This window comes from Heteronotia binoei, chromosome 10, assembly GCF_032191835.1.
Source record: "Heteronotia binoei isolate CCM8104 ecotype False Entrance Well chromosome 10, APGP_CSIRO_Hbin_v1, whole genome shotgun sequence".
Lineage (NCBI taxonomy): Eukaryota > Metazoa > Chordata > Lepidosauria > Squamata > Gekkonidae > Heteronotia > Heteronotia binoei.
This window is the reverse complement of record NC_083232.1, coordinates 60,592,921-60,617,740: the sequence shown is the minus strand read 5'-3', so window position 1 is coordinate 60,617,740 and position 24,820 is coordinate 60,592,921. Positions and strand designations below refer to the sequence as shown.

The window sequence follows — 24,820 nt, the reverse complement described above, 5'->3', positions numbered from 1 at the left end:
TCTTCACTGGCAGTCTTCACGGAATTCCATTTGAACAGCCTGTCATGCAAAGGTTCTCAGACACTATGAGGCATTAACCTTTGATAGTCCATCACAGCACCATAGGAATAGTTTAAATAAATAAATAAATCCATATGCCAAAATTTCAAAACAGAATAAAAACTGGCTTGTCCAACCAATAGGTACAAATCATCTCCTTAAACAGTCTGAAGTCTGAAATTTAAAAGTACCACACTGTGAAATGTATTAAAAATATACCTTTTAGATTTGGTAATTCTGTAAAATTAATATAGAATTAAATCATAATTTTTAAATGGTGAATATTTTGGCATTTACTTTTTTGTCTCCCTTTTTTAATGCTGTTCCTTTAATAAAATTCCTAACAGAAACTCAGCTCCAATAAACTTACTTAACTGACTTGTATTTAGCATCTTTTTCACCATTTTCTTGCTTACTGTAGCAAGACTGTTGCATATGTCACTCAGCTACTATACAGTGCATAGCACTGTTTCCTTTGTGGCAGATGGATTTAAAACTTGACTTCTCAATAAATGTAGGTTTACAATACATAACTTTACAGGATTTGTGTTGTATATAACAGGTTTGAACATATTATCTCAGAATTCATCTGCATGGCATTTTCAGCTTATCCCAGGGCCCATGCCAGTATCTTAAGTAATAGGGAGAGAGCATAGTGATTGATAGCAGCTAAAGGCGTGATTTTGAATAGAAACAAAGGCTTTAGAACAGAAGGTGTCAAATTAAACTTTGTCAGTTTGGAAAGTAGTAACATCCTGAAAGTTCATCTAACATATTTACATGTGACTAATGTTTATATTTTGCCTTGTTCCTGCTTTATATGCAGTGCAATGTTGCTTAATGTTGCTTGGCAAATTTGCTGCACTGAAGTTTAGGATGCTCCTAATATTTTCTTTTTCTTTTTTTCCCCCTAGTATATGCAAAGCTGAAGGCTCTTCTTTTTCCATGTGCTGATAAAATGCATAGATAATTTTTGGTCCATTTTTAGTACATAGGTCCCCCCCCCCCCCCTTAATTTTTAAATAACTGTATGGATAGCTTTTGATGACAGAGAGATTATTTCAGATTTTGCTCTTGGTTTCACTAGTCATATAGTGAGAAAAACTGCAAAAGAATCTTCCTTGTATAACCAGTAGAATTAAACCCTAAATCAAGCTTTATCCTGAATTAAAGTTTTTCCCCAAAAATATTGTATATCACATTTTTTTTATTCCTAGTTCAGTTGCATGAAGTGGTTCAGCTGTTTATTAAATCTGAAAGTGCTATTTGACATGGGAATTTTATATGAGAAAGATTAAGTTTCCCATCTACAGTCTTTGGGACAGAGATGTGTGTGGGCATTTTTCTCTGAACAAACTGAAATACATATTTAATAAACACAGGTTTAGCCATGTAGAAACATTTTAGTAGTTTTCAGTTAAATTGTCATTTTAAAATTAAAATGAAAACTTTCTCTTTTATTTTAGATTAAAATATGATATTACATTGTAAAACTACCAATCCAGTGACTTAATTCTAAAGTTTGTTCAACCCATCTGCTTTTAAATCTTTCAGCATTACTGAACTACCCTTGAAAAGCTAACAGAGTTGTAGTTAAGGCTTCCAATTCATCACACTATTTGGGGAGGGTGAGGAATTAGAAGTATTATTTCAGGGCAGAGGTTAATAGCAAACTACTGGAAATGTTTTATTAGTCATGGGTAATTAATAAAGATATGTCTAAGCTCAGAATGCAGAAGTGACAACAAGACCAAAATACTTGCTACACGAGTCAGAGCTTATTTTTCTTCCAGAATTACTTACTAAACCCAACCTATACAGCAGCCTCAAAAAGGTTGGGACCCCGATTTAGGTCAAACAATATTTTCAGGGAAGAATACTATTGAAATTAGTTGTATATACTTTTTAACTATTAGTATGGTCTGCTTTTCATAAATACTTTCTCAAAAGCATTTGCTTAGTCTGGATAAAGCATGTCTGCACTGTCCACACGCAGTGGAGTCCCACAAATCTCAACATTATTTTTTTGATCCCTTCATTGGAGGAGTAATGGCCTGTAAATAATCAAGTTAATGTATATACTACTGAAAGAGTCTTTCAGTCCACTTGCACTCAGTGTTGTCAGGTTCCCCCAACATGCAGGGAATCTCCTGATTTCCAGTGCTCTCCCCCACACCCAGCCAGCTGGCCAGCAGGGGAGAGTTACTGCCCCCAATGCAACATGCCTATGTTAGCCGGAAGTGACATAGGCAACACTGGCGATGTCAGGGGGAGTGACGCTCTGGTTTTGGGGCAAAACTCTATGGTTGAATTAGCTTCAACCCATACAGCTTTGCCCAAAAACAAAGTGTCATCTCCCAACATCCCAGCGTGCTTCTTCCCTTCCCTCTTCCAGAGCATCCTGCTAAGTCTCCTGCCAACTTGTTGTTCAGATATGGCCACCCTACTTGTACCCTAGGGTGAGATGTGGTGCATTCTCTAGTATTCAGAGGTTTTCTTTTAATTTTGAAAAGCTTTATTAATATAAAGTTCAAGGTACAATAGTGATGAGACATCAACAGATGTGTAGCATGTACCAATATAAACCTGAATGTTTTCTCTTGCAGTTCAGCCTACCTCTTGATTTTCTCTCTACTGTGTGTCGTGCTTTTACTCTGAAGGCCTTTCTGTTGCATCAGAGGCTTGCAGTCAGTTATAGTCTTTTAGCAAATCCTGTTGTAATAAAGGTAACTTCAAAACGTGGGATTGGATTATTTATCAAACCTCTCCAACACTATAAGCTCTAGAGCTCATTACTTTATAGGCAGAGAGTTAAATGATATTCTGGGAGATGTGTATGCTCAGGGGTGGAATTCTAGCAGGAGCTCCTTTGCATATTAGGCCACACCCTCTGATGTAGCCAATCCTCCGAGAGCTTACAAGGCTCTTTTTTGTAAGCTCTTGGAGGATTGGCTACATTAGGAGTATGTGGCCTAATATGCAAAGGGACTCCTGCTAGAATTCCACCCCTGTGTATGCTATTCCTGTTCTCTATATTAGCCACTTGTATTACCAGGTAGTACAGGGAAACATGGTTCTGTTGAACTGAATGGGACTGCCTTATTTGTGATGACATTCAACTACATACCTAAAGTCATGGCAGTGAGAAGCAATACATTTTTCAGTAAGTTTTTAAAAATCTGATATTGTTTCTGTTCATCACGTAAAACCAGTCATCACCTGGTTTCTACAAAAGCAGAAGTTGAAATGAACAATGGAAAGAGAATAATTAAAGCAGCTGTATTCCAAAGAATTATACAACTTCTTCTAAAGAACCAAAATGGCTTTGGATTTGTGTTTATTTAGTCCCACCTTGCCATGACAGACAGTAAAGTGACTTTCAAACTGAGAACACTTTCCTAAAGTGCAGAAGGAAGACTGATACAATACAGTGAAATTGTTGAGGTCTGTATTTTACTAGTCGACATCACTTTCTCACAGGTAACCTACAGCAGGATATAAAAAGCCAGATTTCAGATATATAAAAGGAGGAAAGCCACTGAAGGGCTACCCCACATAGTCCTACATTAGTGAGCTGGTGATCCATAAGGTTGTAGTGAACTGTGTCAAACATTGCTGTGAGGTCGAGCAACAGCAGCACTGACCCATCTTGATCCACCTGTCAGAAGAGGCCATCTGTCAGAGCAACCAGTACAGTCTCCGTCCCATGGCCAGGGCAGAAGCCTGACTGGAATGGATCTAGTGCTGCTGTGTCCTCCAGGAAACCTTAGAGCTGCTCAGCTGCTGCTCTCTCAATTGCCTTACCCAGAAATGGCAAATTGGAAACTGGGCAGTAATTGGCTGGATCTAAAGGCTCCAAAGACTTTTTTTTTCAAGAGCAGTACAACCACAGCCTCCTTGAGGCCCTTCAGAAACACCCCTTCGCCAACATCAGATTGATGATATCCATTGTAGGATCCTGAATCATCTTATTGCCAGCTTTGACCAGCCATGTGGAACATGGGTCAGATAGGCACATGGTCATTCTGACCCTGTCACCTAGGACCCTGTCAACATCAGAAGAAGAAAGCAGGTTGAAAAAATCACAAACTAAATCCAGAAATGGCTAAGGGGCCTCCAGTTCACAAACTGTACCAAAATTGGCAGGTAGATCTTGGAGGAACAAGACTTTGGCTGCTATCACATACACTAAATAATGCACTTTCAATCCACATTCAGTGCACTTTCCAATTGGATTTTGCCAGTTCAGACAGTAAAATCCAGTTGGAAAGTGCATTGAAAGTGGACTGAAAGTGCATTATTTAGTGTGTGTAGTTGCAGCCTTTGTCTGCAAAAAAGCTCATAAATGCCTCTGAGTAAATAGCCCAATTTCTATTACTTTAATGTCTTTCTCTGTGAGGGACATTAAAGTCCTAACCACCCTAAACAGTTGTTCTGGGCAGGACCTAGCAAATATGATGGAGGCAGGAGCTAGCAGACATGATGGGGTTCACTGCCTTCACTGCCATGTCATAGGATTTCATAAACATCCTAAAGATGTTTTTGTGGCTTCATCATGAGTATGCCACCAAACTTGCTCTAGTCGTCGTAAGTTCCTGTTTCATCCCCCTGATTTCCTCTGTATACAAGGGGGATGATTTACCATGGGAGCGTAGAGGACGTCAGGAAGCAACCTCATTGATGTCTTCAGTAAGACAGGAGTTCCAGTCTCCTATCAACTCATCTAATGAGGCACCAGAAAGTTTTGGATCCTGCAGAGCATTCTGGAACCCAATTGGGTCCATTAGCCTCACCGGGCAAGATTAGGACTTCCAGGCTTCATTGCCTTAAACTCAGTGGGGGTCCGCGGAGCTTGTCTCTAGTGACCCCCCTGAACTGGGCGGTTGGAGAGGTGCCGCAGTCGCAGCATCTCTAGGGAGACCCTGGAGGGGTTTCCTGTTAGCATGGGGCTTTGCAGGGAGCCAGGGAAACAAAGGCAGCTGTTCCCTGTCCTTCTTGTGTGCTCCAGTGCTCCACCGTCATGCTCGCCATTACGGCAGAAAGAGGTGAACACCCCGCCGCTTGCTTTCTTCTTCTAACAAGATTCTGATGCATCGCTTTTCTACCTTTAGCACTGCAATTCTACTTCGCAAGTAAGTTTGCTCTTCAATACCATCGGCTAATGGGTCGTTTAACATAACAGCAAACAGGACAGTTCAAAGGAAGGAGAAGAGGTGAATTCCCCCACACACACTTTTCCATGAATGTGGCTTCAAAAAGACAAAGAACAGCTTTGAGCATTTTCAACAATCTGAATTAGACTGAATATAGATACTTAAATCGACCCGGTTTATGATTGAATAAGTGATAAGGAGACGATTATCCAGTTATAATTTGGTCTGAACAAAAATGAGATATATTTTAGAGAGATTTGTATCTGTTGCCTGAGTGGAACTGAAATGATAACTATCAAAACACACTGCTGGAGGAGATTTGGAAGGATAGACTAACTGGGTTTCTGCGTTACTTTTCAACTTTGATTATTCTTAGAGAAAAATGGCAATGCAAAACAAAATGTTTCATTAAAAAAGATATAATGGATACCATAATTTCTCTAAAGCAGGACCTTGATTCATTAACAGAGTTGATAAAAAAGCAAATGGGAGCTTTTATTCTGAAAGGCAGCAAAACCTTAAATCTACATGAGCAGAGTGTTAAAGAGAGCTCGGTGAAGGCTGTGGAGTTGAGACAAATGGAGAAAGATCCATTGGGGAAGAAGCCGAAGAAAATTAAAATGGAGCCAGATTGTGCAGTTATTAAGAAGGACCGGAAATCAAGACCGACTAAAGCTTTTCTGAGAGGAACTGACGGCGTGGGAGCCTTATTATTTTTACTGAGAGGGGCAAACGCACTAAGGAGAGAGGAGGCGCATTTCAGTGAAAAAAAAGTAAAGTTAAATAGAGCTATGTATTAAAGAGCAAGCTATAGAGATAAAAAATGCTTTGTTTTTTGTATGTTAAAATAAATGTGTGGGAGTTGTGGCTGTTACGGTATATTAGGTTTGTGCCACTCAGAGCAATGTGGATATAGGAGTTATAGTATCCAAAAGCTTTAAAAAGAATTTTACATAAATAAACAATTAACTTGGATCAATTTTTAAGAAGGCAGACAACACAATTATTTTGTAATCTGGTAGATCTGCTCTTAATATGTTTGACTGGAGAAACTGTTTATATTGAGACAGATAAACTGTTATGGGTTTTTTTCGCCACTTTTTTATCTCTCTACTTTTTATGTTATTTTAAATTTGATTTCTTTCTCTCCGCTTGAAATAAGCAAATTAGAAGAATAAAGAGATATTTGTTTTTTATGTGTATCCAAATGATGACATCACTAAAATAACAAGTCAGTTTGTACTTTTAATATGGCTAAGTTTAGCCCGTTAGTTTTGTGTTGTGACCTCTCTGACTTTTTATATCTATATGTGCTGAAGAAGAAGAATTTAGACTTGTCTCTTAAGCAACAGATTAGTAAAAAGTGTATAATGGAAAATGAAGACGGTAGAATATAAGGGGAAAATTCAATACTTGCAGGTAGAAAGAATTGGGTATTTTGTTTTGAGGTAGAAATGTAACTGATATATTTGCAGCTTTTTTTGTTTCTGGTTTTCCATTCTGTAGCCACCCCTCCTTCTTGTTGTTTCTGTATCTATGCATATGCTTTCTCTTTTATAGCTGAAATCAATAAAAATTATAAAGACAGCCTCACCGGGCAAGCATAAATTAATTTGCCACCTAGACAGGAAGGAATGATAATGTCCAACTAGGCCTTCTGACCATGGCACTTCTTCATTTCAAGTCAGATCCACATTCATCCCCATGCCAAAGATAAATCCAGAGTGTGGCCTGTGATGTGTGGGGCCTGAAATAAACAGGGAGAGTCCTAGTGCTGCCATGGAAGACACCAGGTCCAAAGCCTGAAGATATGTCATTTACAGGAAATTCCATCTCCTGTGGTTTCACAGGAGCTTTGAACATACTTCAGTGAATTGTGTCACTATTCTTCTACTGCAAAAGTAGTAAATAAAGCACTATTACAAAGGAAGGTTTCAAATTATAATTTAGTTGTTTGCCAAATTTCTTTTTTCTAATCTTTAAATAATGGTTTTGTATTATTAAACATAAAAGATAATTGTCAATTGTGTATTTACTTTTGTTTCTTTACATGTGTTCATTTTTCTCTAAATGCTATTCTCTAGTTCCCTTTGTCCTTTTTCTTTAAAACCTATAGTAAAAAATTCAAATAATGCTACAGATATCATTTAAGATGGCATGTAGGCAATTGCTAAACCGTTAAGGGGGGAAAAAAATCTGTGCATCTATTTTAGAAGCAAATTAGCATTTGCTACAGTTCTCCTGGGACAATCTTTTGGCATACTTTCAAGCCTGTTTTTCCCTAGAACATGCTTGGGTTAGAGCAGGTGCTTTTATAGACAGTTTGCATGCACTGTGATATGGAGATGGTGAAGAGTATGATCTTGATCATATCACACATAAAATCATGATTTAAATTTCCAACTCTGTTTCAGAACCAAAAATGTCTGAATTTGGTAAAAGTTTGTCAACAGGTTTAGGGTTGCCAGAAGAGCAAACTGAGTGCACAGAATGAAAGATTATACCCTCCTTAGAGATGTCTGTTCAAAGGATTATTTCCTTTCAAAGGGGCATTACAGAACTTTTGTATCATATGATTTATGTAAGCCTGCTTTATAGTCAAGCTAGATACTAGAAGCACCAGTTTTTAAAAATACTGGAAATAAGACATAATATACAAGCTACCAAAATATGTCTTTTATAACCTCAGATGGATATAGGCTTGCACAAAAGAAAACCAGCAGACAGACAGTAGAAGGGTGAGATAAAACAGAATGCTTTCCTATATATTTGAAATATGTGATGCACCGCAGCTTTCCTCACTTTATGTGTCTGTTAAATATACAGCAGCTTTGTGAAATAGGATTTTATTCCAAAAGTTGGTGCTCTCTTCCTGTATGTAAAATAGTATGACAGTGCCCATGGAGTCCTGATAGATTTTGTGTAGAAATGGCTAAATTGCAAAATAATAATAATAATAATAATAATAATAATAATAATAATAATAATAATAATAATAATAATAATAGAGTGAAATACAAAAAAAGGAGGTCACACATAGGTATAAGTTGCATCCTAATTTTATCCATTCTGCCTCCAAGGAAGCATTTTTTGGAGAGAACTTTTCTTATTACAGTTATCTGATGTTTTGATTGTTTTAAGGGATGGCTCTGTGAACTCTTACGCTGGAAAGAAGATCCTTCACCTGAGAACAGAACCCTGTGGGAGAATCTGTCAATGATCCGGAGGTTCCTCAGTCTTCCTCAGCCTGAACGAGATGCCATTTATGAACAAGAAAGCAATGCAGTTCATCACCATGGCGACCGGCCTTCCCACATTATCCATGTTCCAACAGAACAGATTCAGGTTGGTTTACCTTGGCCAGTTCAGTAGAGGAATAACTTAAAACAAAATCACTTTGATTTCTGCAAAATTAATTATTATTTTTCTGTTTCTGCTGCATTAAATGAAACCACCCTATTATAAATAATATTATTTTTGAATTAAGAAGTGACATTTTGGGCAACAAGGGCATGTGCATGCAGGACACCAGAATTAATTTTAGAGTTTCCCTATCAATGGTTCCCCCATAATGAAATCCCCAAATTAAATTTAAAATTGGTTTGGGAGTGATGCAAGAGTTCCTGAAGTAAATTTGAAAGGTAGTATGTGTACATTTAAGACATGTTTTCATTTTCAGCATCTCTTGCACCAGCTTGATGCTTGATACGGATGCTTTAAAAAGAACTCTGAGATGCATGCATACCTCTCACTCATGGCCATAATTTATAAATGTGAAGGACTTAAGATATTTAGGTGCCTTTTTAAATAGAGAACAGTGGATGGCCTGTAACAATGAGTCATCTAAAATAAATAGTGGGAGAAATTCCAGCCCCAAATTCCTCATCCCACTTATCCCCAGTTTGAAAGTTGGGATGAGTCAATGTTTGTTTGTTTTTCCTTTAGAGCCCCTCTCCCACCACCCTTGGGAAAGGAGAGCATAGAGGCGCTTTCTTATCTGGCCTGCTGACCACTGGACCTTGGCTGGGTGCTGCTCCCCAGGTGAGCTGGCACAAGTTAATGTGTCAGGGAAAGACATGGAGGGGTTTCAGAACTTGGTCCCATTGCATTTTTCCATATAAATAAAGAGCTGGGACTGCTGCCTCTCTGAAAATGGATGTTGTACTGTAGACTTGGGGTCAGCCATTAACATCTTTTTATTTCTTCTGCAACAATAGGTAGTCTCATGAGTGTCCTCAGACTCTGAATGACATCTATTATTATTAAGGAACCATGCACAAAGCAAAAAAAAAAAAAAAGGTTTTTCAGCAGTCCAAAACTGCACCTATTGTGTATTAAAGATAAAACACATTGAACAAAACAATCCCTTAGGATATTGGCTGCCTGAAATTTTGAATATTGGGAAAGTGCTTTGCACTTGAGAAAGCAAGTTTTTTGATAATTTTGCTACATATAAGTCTAAAAGGAAAACTTTACAGAGTCAAAGACATTCTGATATGGTGTTTTCTTAGGTGGGTTTGCCTTACCGTGAGAAACTGTTTTGTTTATCTTACAAGATAATATTCATAGCTTCAAACCTAAACATACTGCATGAGTGTTAACAGTATCAAAGCAGAAGAAAGCCAGTCATAAGCACAAAATTCCACCTTTATAAATGCATTAATAGCTGCAGCATATTCTCAGTTTATTGGATTGAATTCTGGACACTGTTAGCCTAAAAGTTTGGTGCATGCAAATTCCTCCTGTCTCCCCCTTAGCCTACCTGTCAGCCTTGAGAAGACTGTGCCAAGGGGTTGGGGGCCCATATGGATGAAAAGTAGTTTGATATGTCAGGGCTTTTTTTCTAGCAGGAGCTCCTCTGCATATTAGGTCATGCCCCCCGATGTACCCAATCCTCCAAGTGCTTAGAGGGCTCTAAGTACAGGGCCTACTGTAAGCTCCAGGATGATTGGCTACATCAGGGGGGCATGGCCTAATATGCAGAGGAGCTCCTGCTAGAAAAAAAGCCATGGGTATGGTACTGAAGAAGGGAACGTGAGCCAGACAGCCCCTACTGTCTGTTCCTCCAGTGGACTTCCTTAACAGAGTCAAGGGGGCAATTTACTCCATCCTCCTCATTGTAATTCATGATTTTTCATTCTCATGGGTCCCCTAGCTCTTGGTATTGCATTTTCAGAGGACATTGGTGGCTGCTGGGAGAAGGGGGAAGTCAGAAACATTCACTTTTAATGCTGGTGTTGCATGGAACTCATCACAGAAACTTTTGTGGCTGCAAGACCTTTATAGAAATACATGGTGTTTGAAGAATGCATGAATCTACAAAGACTGTAACTTTGTAAAGGCACACATATAGTGTGTGCAGAACCACCAAGTAATTCACCTGGTGTTAAATGCAGACCTCAATCTTCACAGCATGGTATACAAATCAGCAGTTTCAGCTGTATAAATAATTTAAAATGTTATACTCTGCAACAGGAAAAAACATGTCACATTTTTGTCAAATATTGTCCTTTCATTTAAATTGTACTATATGACAAGTCCAAAATTTTAAAAATCAGTGGTATGTGTTGCCCAACCTGTTTCATTTCTTTCCTTATAGTATATATGGATGAGGATTTTTTTGCTGCTGTTTCTCATAACTGAATGCAGAGGGCGCTTTCACTTGTATAATGGTTTGATTGCAGTTTCCATGGATTCTCACACTCAGTAAAGCTTCCCTGCCCCCATGCCACATCACATTTCCTGACATTGGAAGTTGCAGCAACAGTTGCGGCAACAGCACTATTTTAGAGGAAGCAAAGGACTTCAGGGGAAAGCAGGAAACACCCCCTTCAAGGAGCAGAACTCAGTTCATGGTTCTCTGACTCCTACAACAAATGTTCCCTTTAAGTTGCAGAGTATTCTGAGCAAAAATTCTATTTTATGTGCCAAAGCACTTTTGTTTTGTTGTTCAGTTGCACAGTCTACTAGCATTAAAAGTTGTAAGCAATGTTCCCTCTACACTTGACTATCCTAATAGGCATAGGTCCCCAGATGTTCCCATTTCCTAGCTACCCCACCCCCCTTTAACTCCAGCCTGTTCAACTAAAACACAAAAATGGATAGCATCTTAGCCATTCTTAACCAGTGTGTGCCAACCAAAACTGGGGAAGAAGAGGGGAGTCAGAGCAGGCCCAATTGCACAAGAAGCCCAGAGGCAAGGGACTAATACTTTTAAAGGGCTGGTGAAGCAGGTGTTCTGCCTAGCAGAAGCGGAGTTCCCCCCCCCCCCTGCCAAATCTTATGCATGGCTTTCCTGTCTAGCCTAGGCTCACTGGTACATCAACACACCACCTGCCTGCTTCTTTGCACATCCATCTCCACCCCACTCCCTCCTATATCCCATTTTAGCCTGACCTACAGCCCTCCTCAGCTCCCCCCCCCCCAATTCAGAAGGGCCACATCTACCCCTTTAAATGTACTATTTCATTCATCCCTTTTTTGGGGGGGCAGGGTTGTTATCTCCTCTTTTCAAACCATGCTGGTGGGTCAGGGGGAGGCTGACACAGATAAATAAAATCTGCAAACATAGAAAATAACAGATCAGGATGGGTAGCTGTGTTAGTCTGTGGTTGCGATCAAACATGCTAAATAATTCAGTTTCAATCCACTTTCAATGGATTGAAAGATTGCAGAGTTAACTGGCAAAATCCAGTATGAAAGTGCACTGAATGTGGATTGAAACTGCATTATTTAGCATGTGTGATTGCAGTTTTGTCTGTAGCAGTGACTCACAAAAACTCAAATCCAGCCAGAACTTTTGTTCATCTTTATGGTGTTACTGGACTCTTGCTCTTTTCTACTGCTACAGACAAATATGGCTACCCATCTTAATCTGTAAATGTAAAACCTTCAGGGCAATAGTGATTCTGAAGGCATTAGTACAGGCATGAATACAGCATTTCAACTTGCTGCATGCACTGTCCCTCAGCCTAACCTACCTTGCAAGGTTCTTGTGAGAACAGAACAGAAGAGATGAGTTTTGCATTGGATCCCCACTGGGGAGAAAAGAGGGGTATAAACACATAAATAAAAGGTATGCAAAGTTCTTTGGGGGTTACTCATTTTTTGCTTCCCTTTTCTTGCCCCAACTGTCCATTGATCTGTTCTCCCCCAGTAATAAAGCTTTGCTTTTGGGGGGACTATCACTATAATAATAATGTGAAAGAGACATCACCTTTTTAGTTTGTGAGTTAGAAAAGTGTCAAAGACATACCACTCAAAGATCCCTATTTATTTATTTAATAATATTTATATCCCACCCTCCCCTGGTGGGCTCAGGACAGCTAACAAATAAAAGCAACATAAAATATTTAAAAACAATATATACAATAAAATAATTTCCATACATTTTATAGTCATTAAAAGTTTAAGACATGTTGATGTTCTGGTTATTCTGATGTTTCTGGTTTCAATTGTGTTAGTTCAGTGAGATTGTCAGTGCTATATCCTCTGGAGCACTGACTACTTTGGTCCTTGACAGTTTACATGGGGGATACATTGGCATTTCCTCCCTCCCCCATGACTCCCAGCCCTCAGCTTCAGCTTTGAGTGAGTAGAGCAAGTGCTGAAGGACTGCAGTAGCATTTGCCTGCCAGTTTACTCCGCTGAAGATGGAACTGAACAGAGGGTGCTCCTCCTGCCAGAGTATCATCCCAGGCTTTTGACAGAGCCTTCCTCTAATTGCGCAACTCGGAATCCAAGCAAGGACTTGAAAACTCTTGCTTCTGTGACCTCTTTTCTTGTACCATCTCCTTAGTACAGATGAGAAAAGACTCCTGTTCTCAGGGGGAGCGGTGCCTTTCCTTGTAAAGGAAGCAGTGGCAGGCAAGGGCCAAGGGGGCCACGAAGGAAGGCAGAGTACCCCACTCTCATCAGACTGTCTCTCTCTAATTGGGGTCCTGCAGCCAGTGACTGAAGGAGCCAAGCAGGGATTATCTGTAAAATTAAGTGGGAGAAGGCAAGACAACAGAGGTAGGAGGAGCCAGGCAACTTTAAGGTGGGAAAGGATTATGCCAAGCCAGGCAGGTCTGCCGCACCCCAACCTGCACTGCTGCTGCTTGGCCACAGCAAGCATACCACAATGTGGGGGGGGGGGGGGGATTTTGTCTCCTGCCCTGCACTAACCCAAAAATTAGTGCATTAAGGGATAAGAAGCCATGTGCCAGCATACCTCATGCTAGCACATCTTAGAGGAAACATTGTTCACAACTTGTCTGATTTCTAGCTTTGTTGGACTTTTGCAATTAATTACAACTCTTTGCTGCCCCAATCATTTTTCTTATATGCGTATACAAAAGGGTTCATTTTAAAACTTCAGATTCTCTTGAGTAGTAGGCCTGATGCAGACGTTACACTACCTGGTATCTCCAACAATACGACTTCCAGAGCACCCCATTGATGCCCCATTTCATGCTCTTCTTTAGACTTTTTTTCCCTCTTTCATTCATGGATTCCTGTCTCCATTCCCTTTTCAGAGTTAAATATGCACAAGTTATACAGTGATACTGCAGCAGTACAGTAGAGTAGCATAAACCCTACCTTTCCTCTATGCAGAGATACTTCTGAATTGGCCTGCCATGTGAATACCCTATTATGCAGAGTCCAAGTTTGTGAAATTTTTCTTCTTCCTCTTCCTCCTTCTCCAGTTCATGCTGAAGGTTACGTATATAGGTAAGAAGAGGAGCTCATTCTGCTATTCCACTGAACTATTTCAGTGCCTCCACTCATTTTATTTTATGAACCAGGGCTACTATTTTGCGCCATACATGTACTGGTTTTCAATATTAGCTTTGGTTAACTGGAAACCAAAAGGCAGCAGTTAGGATAAGTTTGTGAACAACTACATACACGTAATGGTAGCATAGTTAGCTCATCAAAGGAAAGGAGAAAATCCACATGCAAGCTTGCAGGACTGTGGGGTTCTGTGTCTTAAAATCATGATGATGAAATCAGGCAGTGTTGCGTCTGCTTCTGTGTGTGTGTTTACACATTGCTTTAAACATCGTTAGCAGGTTTATTTATGCGCCTAAAAACCAACATTTTCTCCAATCTCTATGCAGCAAAATAATCAGTATGATTTTTTTTCTTGCCTGTTAGCAGCAACAGCAGCAGCAGCAACAGCAGCAACAACAACAGCAGCAGCAACCACCGCTGCCACCTGGTCCTAGATTACCCCCGAGGCAGCCAACGGTAGCATCACCAGCTGAATCAGAGGATGAAAATCGTCAAAAGACCCGTCCACGAACAAAAATTTCTGTGGAAGCCCTGGGCATTCTCCAGAGTTTTATACAAGATGTAGGCCTATATCCAGATGAAGAAGCAATCCAGACTCTTTCAGCTCAACTTGACCTTCCCAAGTATACCATTATCAAGTTTTTTCAGAACCAGCGATATTATGTTAAGCACCATGGAAAGCTGAAAGACAACTCAGGCTTGGAGGTAGATGTTGCAGAATATAAGGAAGAAGAGTTGCTTCAGGATTTGGAAGAGGGTGCTCAAGACAAAAGTACGAACACAATTTTTTCAGTTAAATTAGAAGAAGAGTTATCAGTAGAAGGGAACACTGACATTAATACTGAATTGAAAGACTGATCAAAAAAGTATTCAAGTCTCACTGCTTTACTAATGAAATGAAAATTCCATCCTGTGTTCTGTCAGCAACCTCTTTATTCATTGTTTGGCCAATGAATCTTCCAAAACTTGCACAAAAGTTGAGAAAATTAAAGGATAATGCAGACTGCACTAGATATTTTACAAACTGCTTCAGAAATACAGATGAAGCATTAAGGATTGTTTCATGTTAATTTGTGTTCACTGGGTACACTGAGATGTATCCATAAAGCATGATATCAGTGGTTTGTTTTGTTTTGTTTTTTTAAATTCTAGAGCTTTCAGACAAGCATTACTTTTGAGATTTATTGTTTTGCTTTGGGTTTCTTTTCCCAGTTTTTAATGTAACACTCCACACTTGATCTTTGAAAGCTCACATTTATTTAAATAAAAGAAAAAGAAGAGTTTGTTACTCTTGCTCTATTGTATGTTACAAAAGAACTATAGACTGTGGGATGCAGTTTAAAGTTAACATATGCCAACAAATGCCTTGTATTATATGGCACTGCCGTAACTCAGATTTGTTTTCTTTTCAGAAAGAAGAGGTCACTGTATCTTTTTCATTCTCATTCTCATTGTTACATGATTTTTTGAAAACAAAATGTGAAACACGGTTTATCCCATTATTTATTTGTAGATCCTACAGCATCATGTTGTAATTAATTTTTAGAAGTTTCCGTTAAATGTAATATTGCTTCTATTGTTACCATACAGATTTTTTTTTTCTATTTATAAATGTATTTTGATGGGCAGTAAAACAAAGTGTCTTAAAAGTTTTAAATAGAGAAAATGTGCTTTACACAGTTGCCTATAAAAAGTGCTCTATGTTATCCAAGCAATTCATACTATAAGCTTCACTCTTATTGTTGTATGCAATTTTTACTATCATGCAAATAAGCTTAGGTAAATAAAACTAATAGATCACCTTAGAAACTTATGCAATTAATGTGAAAATAATTGATGTTTGCAATGTGTCTTCCTTTGGTTTACAATCAATTTTAAAGCTACAGCTGTATAAATTTTCTGTATAAAGGTGTATTTCTTTTTTATGAGTTTATTGCTATGAAAACACCAGTTATTTTGTTACAGCTGGCTGTTTTTATAAGTGTATCACAATTTTCTTTATGCAGAAATGTTCTGACTAGGAGTGGTTATTGACTGTAACTACACGATTAAAATTGTTTGTATGGTATGATATGGCAGGGTTTGTCTGCTTTTCTGTCTCTTTTTGGAGGGATAGCCACTATAAATGTATAAATGTACATTCACTCATTGCTGTGAAGGATTCTTCTGTCAGTATCCTTAGCATCACACACATTTTTCTTTTTTAAAGACCTCCAACTTGAAATCCAACAAACAAATATTTCTGAAGGAAACCCAGTTTCACTGTGAAAATCATAACCTGTCTCGTCTTGGTTTTAAAAGTTGCCTGCCCAACAGAGATAGGAGGATATTATTGAGTCAAAAGGCTATCAAGCAAAAACATATTTACAGTTCCTGGCAGTAATGCACTTATAATGGATGCAGCTGGTTTTGTTTTACAGTATTTGAATTTATGATAACACTGTTCCCTATACTAATGTATACACATTTTAAAAAACCATTAATAGTCACAAAGTAAATAGGAAAGACATAAAATCCCCTTACTAAGCAAGATTATTTTTAATGAACATTAATAAGGATGTTGATAAAGCAATAATAATTACAGGGTTTGGGTTTCATATGGACTTCATGTCTAGGCTTGTAAGAGCTGAAGTGGGGGATGTAAATGAAATGCTAAAGAATTCTATGTAGTCTGTTTCCTCAAAATGAAACCAAATTAAGGACCCCTGTGAATGCCATTTAAATTATCCTGTTGAAGAATTGTTGAAGCCATTATGCCTTATTGTATTTTTAAAAAAATTAAATGAATTTTTATCACAGATTTTCATTATGTGTTAAAAAACCAACATACTGAAATTGGGTTTTGCTTGACACTGTCATCCTGTGTACATTGTGGTCCTTGGTCCTGGATTTTCTTCTGGGGAAAAAGAAAACATTTGTGTTATTCAAGAGTGCAATATAGGATGTATATTTGCAAATTCATACATTTGATTTATTTGAAGAGGCAAAAGTTCTTCTTACCAAAATATTTCTGTTAATTGCTGGCATTTTTGTTGTAATTTATATGCTAAGACACCAATTTGCATCACAGGTACTAGAAGATAGATAACTACTGGTGGAAGCCAGTGCTGCATGTGACTGAGTTACCATTTGATGAAGTAACTTATGCTCTAGGATATCACAAGTCAAATTAATTTAGCTTACAAAGAAAAGCCCAATAAATTCCATCAAAAAAACAAGAAGTAAGGGAAGCAGCAAGAAAATAGTTTTGTTTTGCACTGCGAAGGTAGAGATCTGTGATCAGGAATTGGATTAAAAAGAACTGTCAATGTGCCCTGTTGGCTATTGTATGGATAAATGTGTTCCCCTTGGGATAAGCTGCTGGATGAACTTATGCCAAAAAAAAAAATCTCCTTTGCTGAACCATATTTCAGTTTCACCGTTGTATCTCAAAAGCCACATTCTGAGAAAGAAGAGCTGTCAATCTCAGCCCTGATGAGCATGCGCTGGCAGCAGACCCAGCTAAAAGTTTGCTAAAAGGGAAAAAAGGAGGGGGATTGAGAAAATAGCCTACTCAAGGCCCTGAGAGCCTACAGAAATCACCAGGTGAAGATTTCCCAATCAATTCTCTCTCAGAATCCAGTAAGTGTGTGACTACTAATGAGAAGTTGTTTCCCTGGAGCATAGCATATATTTGTGGCATGGCACAGCTTATAATCTTGCTTTGTTGATAAATGCAACTATAATATAGAGCTAGAGATATGTTATGCCCAATTGAACTTTGATGCTAACAGGCAAAAAAATGTCACCATACAATGGCTCACACCTTTGATATCTTGTTCAACATGCTGCACATGGAAAACTACACAGGGTCACATTTAAATTTGGTCTGAGTCTTCAGTGCCAAGAAGTTAATGCATCAGGACTATGAAAGTAGGCTAGTGCTCTCTATATTTAGTAAATTTGTGCAACTGGTGAGATCCATTGAAGCCTATAAAAATTGATGCCTTCAGAATTGAGAAAGGTATCCTTTCGAGGTGCCACTGGGTCACACTTCATTTTTTAGTTTATGCAGTTCATAATTACAACATCCATACTTTCAAAAGTCTAATTTTCCTACTAACCAGGTTACACAATCAACACATCTTGGTTCAAAATTTTGACAGTCCCCTAGATGGACAAATAAAAGATACACATGCACTGTGCCTTAGAGGCAATGAATGACGAGTACTATGATTGTGTGTAACTCAATTTGATCTTGTTCTACGTAATACGTAGCATACTGCCATTCTTTCAATGCCAGTTGTGAATGACAAGATTTGTTTGAAGGTAATTTTGATAACATCTTCATTTTTGACCCAATAAGTGACTTCAGAACAGTCTTGTTGGATGTATTTTGTGAAATCCCATGACCAGGATCCAAAAAACTACTTTATGCCAACCCAAGGGCTTAGGAATGTGCAGTGGAATTTCTTTTAACAGAAGACCCATATGCTTTATCAGAAAATGTTTATAAAACCCCTTCATTTCAAAAGTGGCTGTCTATGTATCAAGGGAGAACTGACTGAGAAACATCGACTCATCACCCCTTCAAGCACACAGAACTATTTGCACTACTCTCCAGGAAGATACAACCTAGCCCTTGTACTTCCTTCTATGTGTCACATTCTAGTCAAGGTGTGGGCTGACCATTTTGTGTTCTCTGGCCAGTTAATATAGCCAAAGCTTTAACGTTTAGTGCTTCAGCAATGCTTGGGAGCAATTGACTTCTCCCATTCCTGCCTGACTTCTGCTAGGAAAGGAAAAAAAACTAAATGTGGGGTTTTGTCGGGTCAAAACCCAGAAATAAAATATTTATAAATTTTGCAGCCATGATGTATGTTTTGCAGGTATGTTCCTTGAAGAGTGCTGCACTCTGCAGAGTACAATCTACTGGTGATACCCAGCTCAAAAGACATTGGGCTACCCTGGTGGAACTCTGCTGAATAACATTTGCATCAGGCAGTACTTAATGCAGTTCCACAGAGCTTGCAGGCAGAGATGTTCCGCCAAGTTTTTGGTTGAAGATAGTGATGGGTTCCATGTTACTGGCACTCCCTTCCCTCCCACACCCTAATTTTCCTGCTCCTTATCTACTTCCCCACGAGCAGTGATACAACTGGAATGTTGCACTATCTGAGATTGTTTTTCTTTATATTCTTTTATTATTTATGGATGTTTTTACTGTTTGTTGTTCACTGCCCTGAACACAGTGTACTGAAGGGAGGGAAGTTTATAAATTTGAACCATAAATAAGTGAAAGCATTTATTAGCCACCTTTCTTTCATACAGAGTTCAAGGTGGCTTCTACATTTCTCCACAAAGAGAAAACAAGAATATAGATTGCTGGGAAAGCATTCATTAACATTTTGAGGATTCAGACTAGTGCATTACTCAGGAACTACCATGTAGATGTAGAAATTTCCAGTTTGGTGTTGTGGTGCATGGACTCTTATCTGGGAGAACCAGGTTTGATTCCCCACTCCTCCACTTGCAGCTGCTGGAATGGCCTTGGGTCAGCCATAGCTCTCATAGAAGTTGTCCTTGAAAGGGCAGCTGCTATAAGAGCTCTCTCAGCTCCACTTACTTCACAGGGTGTCTGTTGTGGGGGGGTGGGGGGAAGGTAAAGAAGATTGTGATGACTGAGATTCAGAGTATAGGGCGGGATATAAATCCAATATCATCATTTTTTTTCTTTTCTGGAAAAATGAGAAATATTTTTTTATTGTTTAAAAAACCTGGCATTACACAGAGCATTCCTACTAATAATATATCAGAATAGACCACTTTTGCCACTTCCCATCCACCAGCATAATCCTCTCTCTCCTACCCCCTTCTTCCAATCTGAAACAACATGCCTGAAACTTTTATGTAAGATGTCCCTACTAAAAATGTTAGAGGAAACAGTGAGGAATGATTTTAAAACCTATTTTAAGGGAAAAGTTTATAGCTAAATTCTCATCCCCTGTCACCAGATATAGGGTTGGATCCAGCTAGCTTTTTCATCTGCTCAGTCTTTGTTTCCCTCACTCAGTCGCTATTAAATACCATGCTCCACATGGTTTTTGTCTTTCCCGTTTTCCAAGTGAAAAAGCTGGTTGGATCCAACTAACAGAATGGGTCACACAGATATGCCTGAGTGGACAAGAGGAGGCAATACACCAGCAGCAGCCTCAGTATTTCATCTACATTCCTTCAGTGTGCTCTTTAAATGTAAAAATATCTTTATGCCCCTACTAAAACAAATAGAGTACACCTGCAGTTTTCAGTCTCTATCCATAGTCCCTTTATTCTTCTGGTCTTCAACCCTTTGATTTTGATTCTGAATTACCATTTAGTTCCTTTATAATCTGCAGAAAAGAATTGCTTAACAACTTCTGATGGCAAACCACACATGTTCTTCATCAGAGGTAAGAGATTCATATAATTCAAAGGAACGTGTGTGGTTCTGATGTCTCCACTGAAATTGCTAGGATAGTTTTTAGAGCTGGGGAGCTAGTGCACACACACTCTGAAAGAAAAATCACAGTTTTATGCTAAACCACTATTTCTCTGCCTTCAGGTAATCAACCCAGCACTGTCTCTTTTTTTAAAAAAAAAATGCATCCCATATGTCCTTTGGAACATCAACAGTCTATTATTTGAATACACATGGTACCTGTCCTTATTTTAGAATCTCGTGCAAGTTATCAGAGTGCTGGAGATCTTACTGCTCATTACATAAGCAAAAGTATTCTTCACATCCTATTTTGAAAACTGTTTTAAGTGTATACTTGTTTTTGTCTCTAAAATATTGACAAAATGATATATTTCTAAGAAAAGCAACAGAAATGTGCACCTGTGCAGTTTTCTATTATATTAAATGGAAATACCAGGCAAATTCTAATCTGTTGCAAATTGGGGGGTTTTCCCCCCTTTTAAGCATTACCAACCAGTTGACAGGGTTAAACTATGACTTTGTTCCTGGGCTTTTCATTTGATATGAATAAAATTTCCTGTGCTCCCACAAAAAACTAAAGATGTCTAATCAAGGAAAGAACTCATTAGCAAAATGCAGTTTTGCCCATCATTCCTTTTGCTTGTGGAAGATTCCATACTTGCATCCAAGTGGATTAACCCAAAAAACAATCATTACAGATCTATGCAAAGCAGTTTAACTGAAAACTGCCCTCCTTTACAACAGGCAAACTAAATATTAAATAGTAGACATTGCCAGTGAATCCCAACCTAAACAAAACATCAAAAGCTGCCTTTTTGAGTGAAAGAACACCAGGGCTGTTCAAATCATTAACTTCAGAAAAAAATCTCCCTCAAGCTGCTTTTCATCTGCATCAGAAAATATACAGGACTGAGATATCTACACTACCATGGACAATTCCTGCAGGTCTATGTGTGGGGGGTGGGGTTTGCAAAAGCCATGCAGTCTGTGAGTTCACCACTTCTGGGGGTGTGAACTCACCGCTTGGCCTTCACTTGCACACCAGCCAGCTTTGCAAAGGCCATTTAAAATTTAAATGGCTTTTACAAAGAGGCTGAGCAGTGAGCCACTGCTTAGCCTTCACTCACATGCCATGCAGCTTTGCAAAGACCATCTCAAATTCAAATGGCTTTTGCAAAGATGCTAAGCAGCAACTTCACCCATTTCCATTTCATCTGTAAGTGAACTGGAAGTGGATGGAGTCGCTGCTCAGGCATCACAATTCAAATGAACTGATCCAATCCATGAAATATGTTGGTTCATGGTCCAGGGGTCCATGAATCAGACAGACCACCATTTTTCTAGACCATGCACATCCCTAATACACAAACACCTGCCTAAGCTTCCTATCATGGGTGTGTAGTACAGGCTCCGCTTTCCATCAAGACAAAGAAAGCATATTTTCTGAGCAGGATGCTCTACAACTGCCCCCAAATTTGCATAATCTTCCCTTGTGGATGCGGAAGAACCTCATAACTTGAGGCTCTACTTAATCATACCTTCACTAGAGTTCCCAGAACTCAAAAATGCCATTACCTGCACAGGAGATGGAAAAGCACATAGCAAAAACCCATTGCTGGCCAGGTTGTTATGAACCAGCCTGTTGTCTTTGGTCTATGGACTCATGAAAGAAAGATCCTCCATTATGCAAACTAGAAAAAAAATCTAGATGATATTGATGGTAACAAATAACTGAGCATTCTATAATTATCTGCAATTTAAAATTCAGGTCATGGGCAAAAGTAGTGTATTTTCAGGCCATATTTTACAGTGGTGGGTTATCTCTTTTCACTTCCCCATTAAGTATATCCTACATTCTGGTGTAGTGGTTAAGTGCATGGACTCTAATCTGGGAGAACTGGGTTTGATTCCCCACTCCTTCACATGCACCTGCTGATGTGACCTTGAGTCAGTCACAAGTTCTCACAACTGCTACTCTCAAGAGCAGTTTCTGTCAGAGGTATCTCAGCTTCACCTACCTCACAGGCAGTGTTCCCTCTAAGCTGAGTTGGTGTGAGCTAGCTCGCAATTTTTTAGCCTCCAACTCACACATTTTTGTCTTCATGCAGGAAAAATACCCCCAGGACAAGCTAATGTATGCAGTAGCTCATAACTTTAATGCCAGTAGCTCATGAAGTAGAATTTTTACTCACAAGACTCCACAGCTTAGGGAGTCAGGGTGTCTGTTGTGGGAAGGGGAAAGGAAAGGAGATTGTAAACTGCTCTGAGACTCCTTCAGGAGTGAAGGACATGGTATAAATCCAATCTCTTCTTCTTCTACTACTATGACTTTTTTCGCCTCTGTTTTTCCCTTCTAATGCAAAGTAACTGGTTTTACTGACAGCTAAAATGCACACTGTCCATGCTTTTCCAAGTCATCTTATTGGCTTGCATCTCAGCAAGAGGATTACAGTCTGTATTTGGAGAGATTTGGCAGCTCAAAACACCAGCCACCCTTGAGATTGCCAATGTTGTAGGCTGGTGACACACATCAATTGGAGCATCCTGCAGGTGCTCTCATTTTTGCCTTTGACTGGTCTAGATCTTGGATGGCTTTGGGCTTGGTGTACGAAGCCTACTCGACCCAGTGCCTTTGGTCTCTTGCCAAACTTAGCACAGCTGCAGTATTGTAGGTGATCTGTTATTATTACAGTGATGCAAAGAAGATACAGTTGTGAAATGAAGCCCTGCAGGTGACATCTCTATGAAATATGTCTTTTTTTCTCATTAAAGGGTGTTATTTGCAAAAACCCTGCAAATAACATATACCAACTATACACATAAAGCACCCTATAGTCTGATTGCTACAAAAACTTGCTTTTCCTCCTGTTTGCAATTTTGTCAGCTGTGCCTTGTTTGAATACTCCTGCTTTCTACCCTAAGGGTTGAACACCTGGAGATTTTCAAGAGAAAGCTTTAAAAGTGGTGGTGAAATATGTTAGCTAATGCATGCTAATATATCCTAGTGCCTTGCGTAGATGAGGCAATGTTGATGTGTTTTGATCTAGTAAGCATGGAGTTCTCCTAGCGTTTAACCTCTTAATTCTGGAGTAGGCAGATGACATATGACTTTTTTGACCAAAGCTAAACTGGTATTTCCATTAACTTTGTTGTCTCACTAGCTCTACAGACAAAGTCTATTGGGCTTATTTATCTATTTGAGGATGTTTGGATCACTACTCAAATAGAATAGATACAGGGGTGGCCAACAGTAGCTCTCCAGATATTTTTTGCCTACAACTCCCATCAGCCCCAGCAATCAGCCATGCTGGCTGGGGCTGATGGGAGTTGTAGGCAAAAAACAACTGGAGAGCTGCCTGGCTGGGGCCGATGGGAGTTGTAGACAAAAAACATCTGGAGAGCTACCGTTGTCCACCCCTGGAATAGAATATCATATTCGAAGTCATGGCTTTTTTGTAGGAAAAAACAGCAGGAACTCATTTGCATATTATGCCACACACCCTGACATCACCATTGTTTCATACAGGGCTTTTTTGTAGAAGAAGCCTAGCAAAAACTCATTTGCATATTAGGCCACACCCCAATGCCAAGCCAGCTGGAACTGTGTTCCTGCTCAAAAAAACCGCTGTTCAAGGTAATAAAGAAGTACAAATGCATGCCTGGGAAGTGGGTGTTCTCTTCCTCTATTTTGCATGCAGAGCCACAGAGATACAAAATTCATGATGATACTGGTTTCACTTTGGCAAAACAAGTCATGTATCCTCTGCATGTCCCACAGTGAAAGTTATGTATTTACGATATTTACATCCTACCTGACAAACCAAAGTTCTGAGGCACTTTTCTTATGAAACTTTATGTGTTCTAACTCATCTGCTGTTGCTACAATTATTTTATAATCTGGGAATGTCCAGTTCCAAACAGCTTTCAGTCCATGTATGTCTTAAAAGGCTCTTAAACTCCTTAGCTCCATATTAGATGCATTTCAGCACAGTTGACTCTTTCACTAGAGCTGAACTTTACAAATCTCAGTGCCCATTTTCCCACTTCAAAACAGCAGCTTTGGGAATAAGTGATGCACAGCTGGTTCACCACCCAAATAACTGCTTGGGGAAAAGCAGACAAATTAAAAACAGGCTGCACAGACTGGGCCCAATGCAGGCTGCAGACTCTGCAGTACAATTTGGAGCAACATAAAAGAAGCATGCATTTTTTTCCCACTGGTGCTGCTACTGTAGAACTCTTGCAGCCCCTTTAGAGCTGTAGTGGTGGTTCAAATTGGGAGGATGCATGCATTCTCTCATCTCTTATGCTCTTCTGTCCACCTGCCAATGGGCTGCAGAGATTCTCTACAGCTTGGGGGAGCAGGAGAGCACCTCACTCCCTCCCTATATATGCA

The 24,820-nt window shown here is 39.2% G+C and overlaps 1 protein-coding gene across 14 annotated transcripts in view; it reads left to right on the top strand.

Moving 5' to 3' along the window:
• The window catches only part of SATB1 (SATB homeobox 1), a 146,663-nt gene extending 130,623 nt beyond the window's left edge, over window positions 1-16,040 (top strand). For 5 of the 14 annotated variants that reach the window (XM_060248760.1, XM_060248748.1, XM_060248753.1 and 2 more), the window contains 3 exons: window positions 8,334-8,537; window positions 9,138-9,233; window positions 14,331-16,040. In XM_060248760.1, the coding sequence (XP_060104743.1) occupies window positions 8,334-8,537; window positions 9,138-9,233; window positions 14,331-14,825 (795 nt within the window). In that variant the 3' untranslated portion in view covers window positions 14,826-16,040. The remainder of the gene's footprint in view (window positions 1-8,333; window positions 8,538-9,137; window positions 9,234-14,330) is intronic. The other 9 variants (XM_060248752.1, XM_060248751.1, XM_060248750.1 and 6 more) reach the window with 9 other exon arrangements.
• The last annotated feature ends 8,780 nt before the right edge of the window (window positions 16,041-24,820 follow it).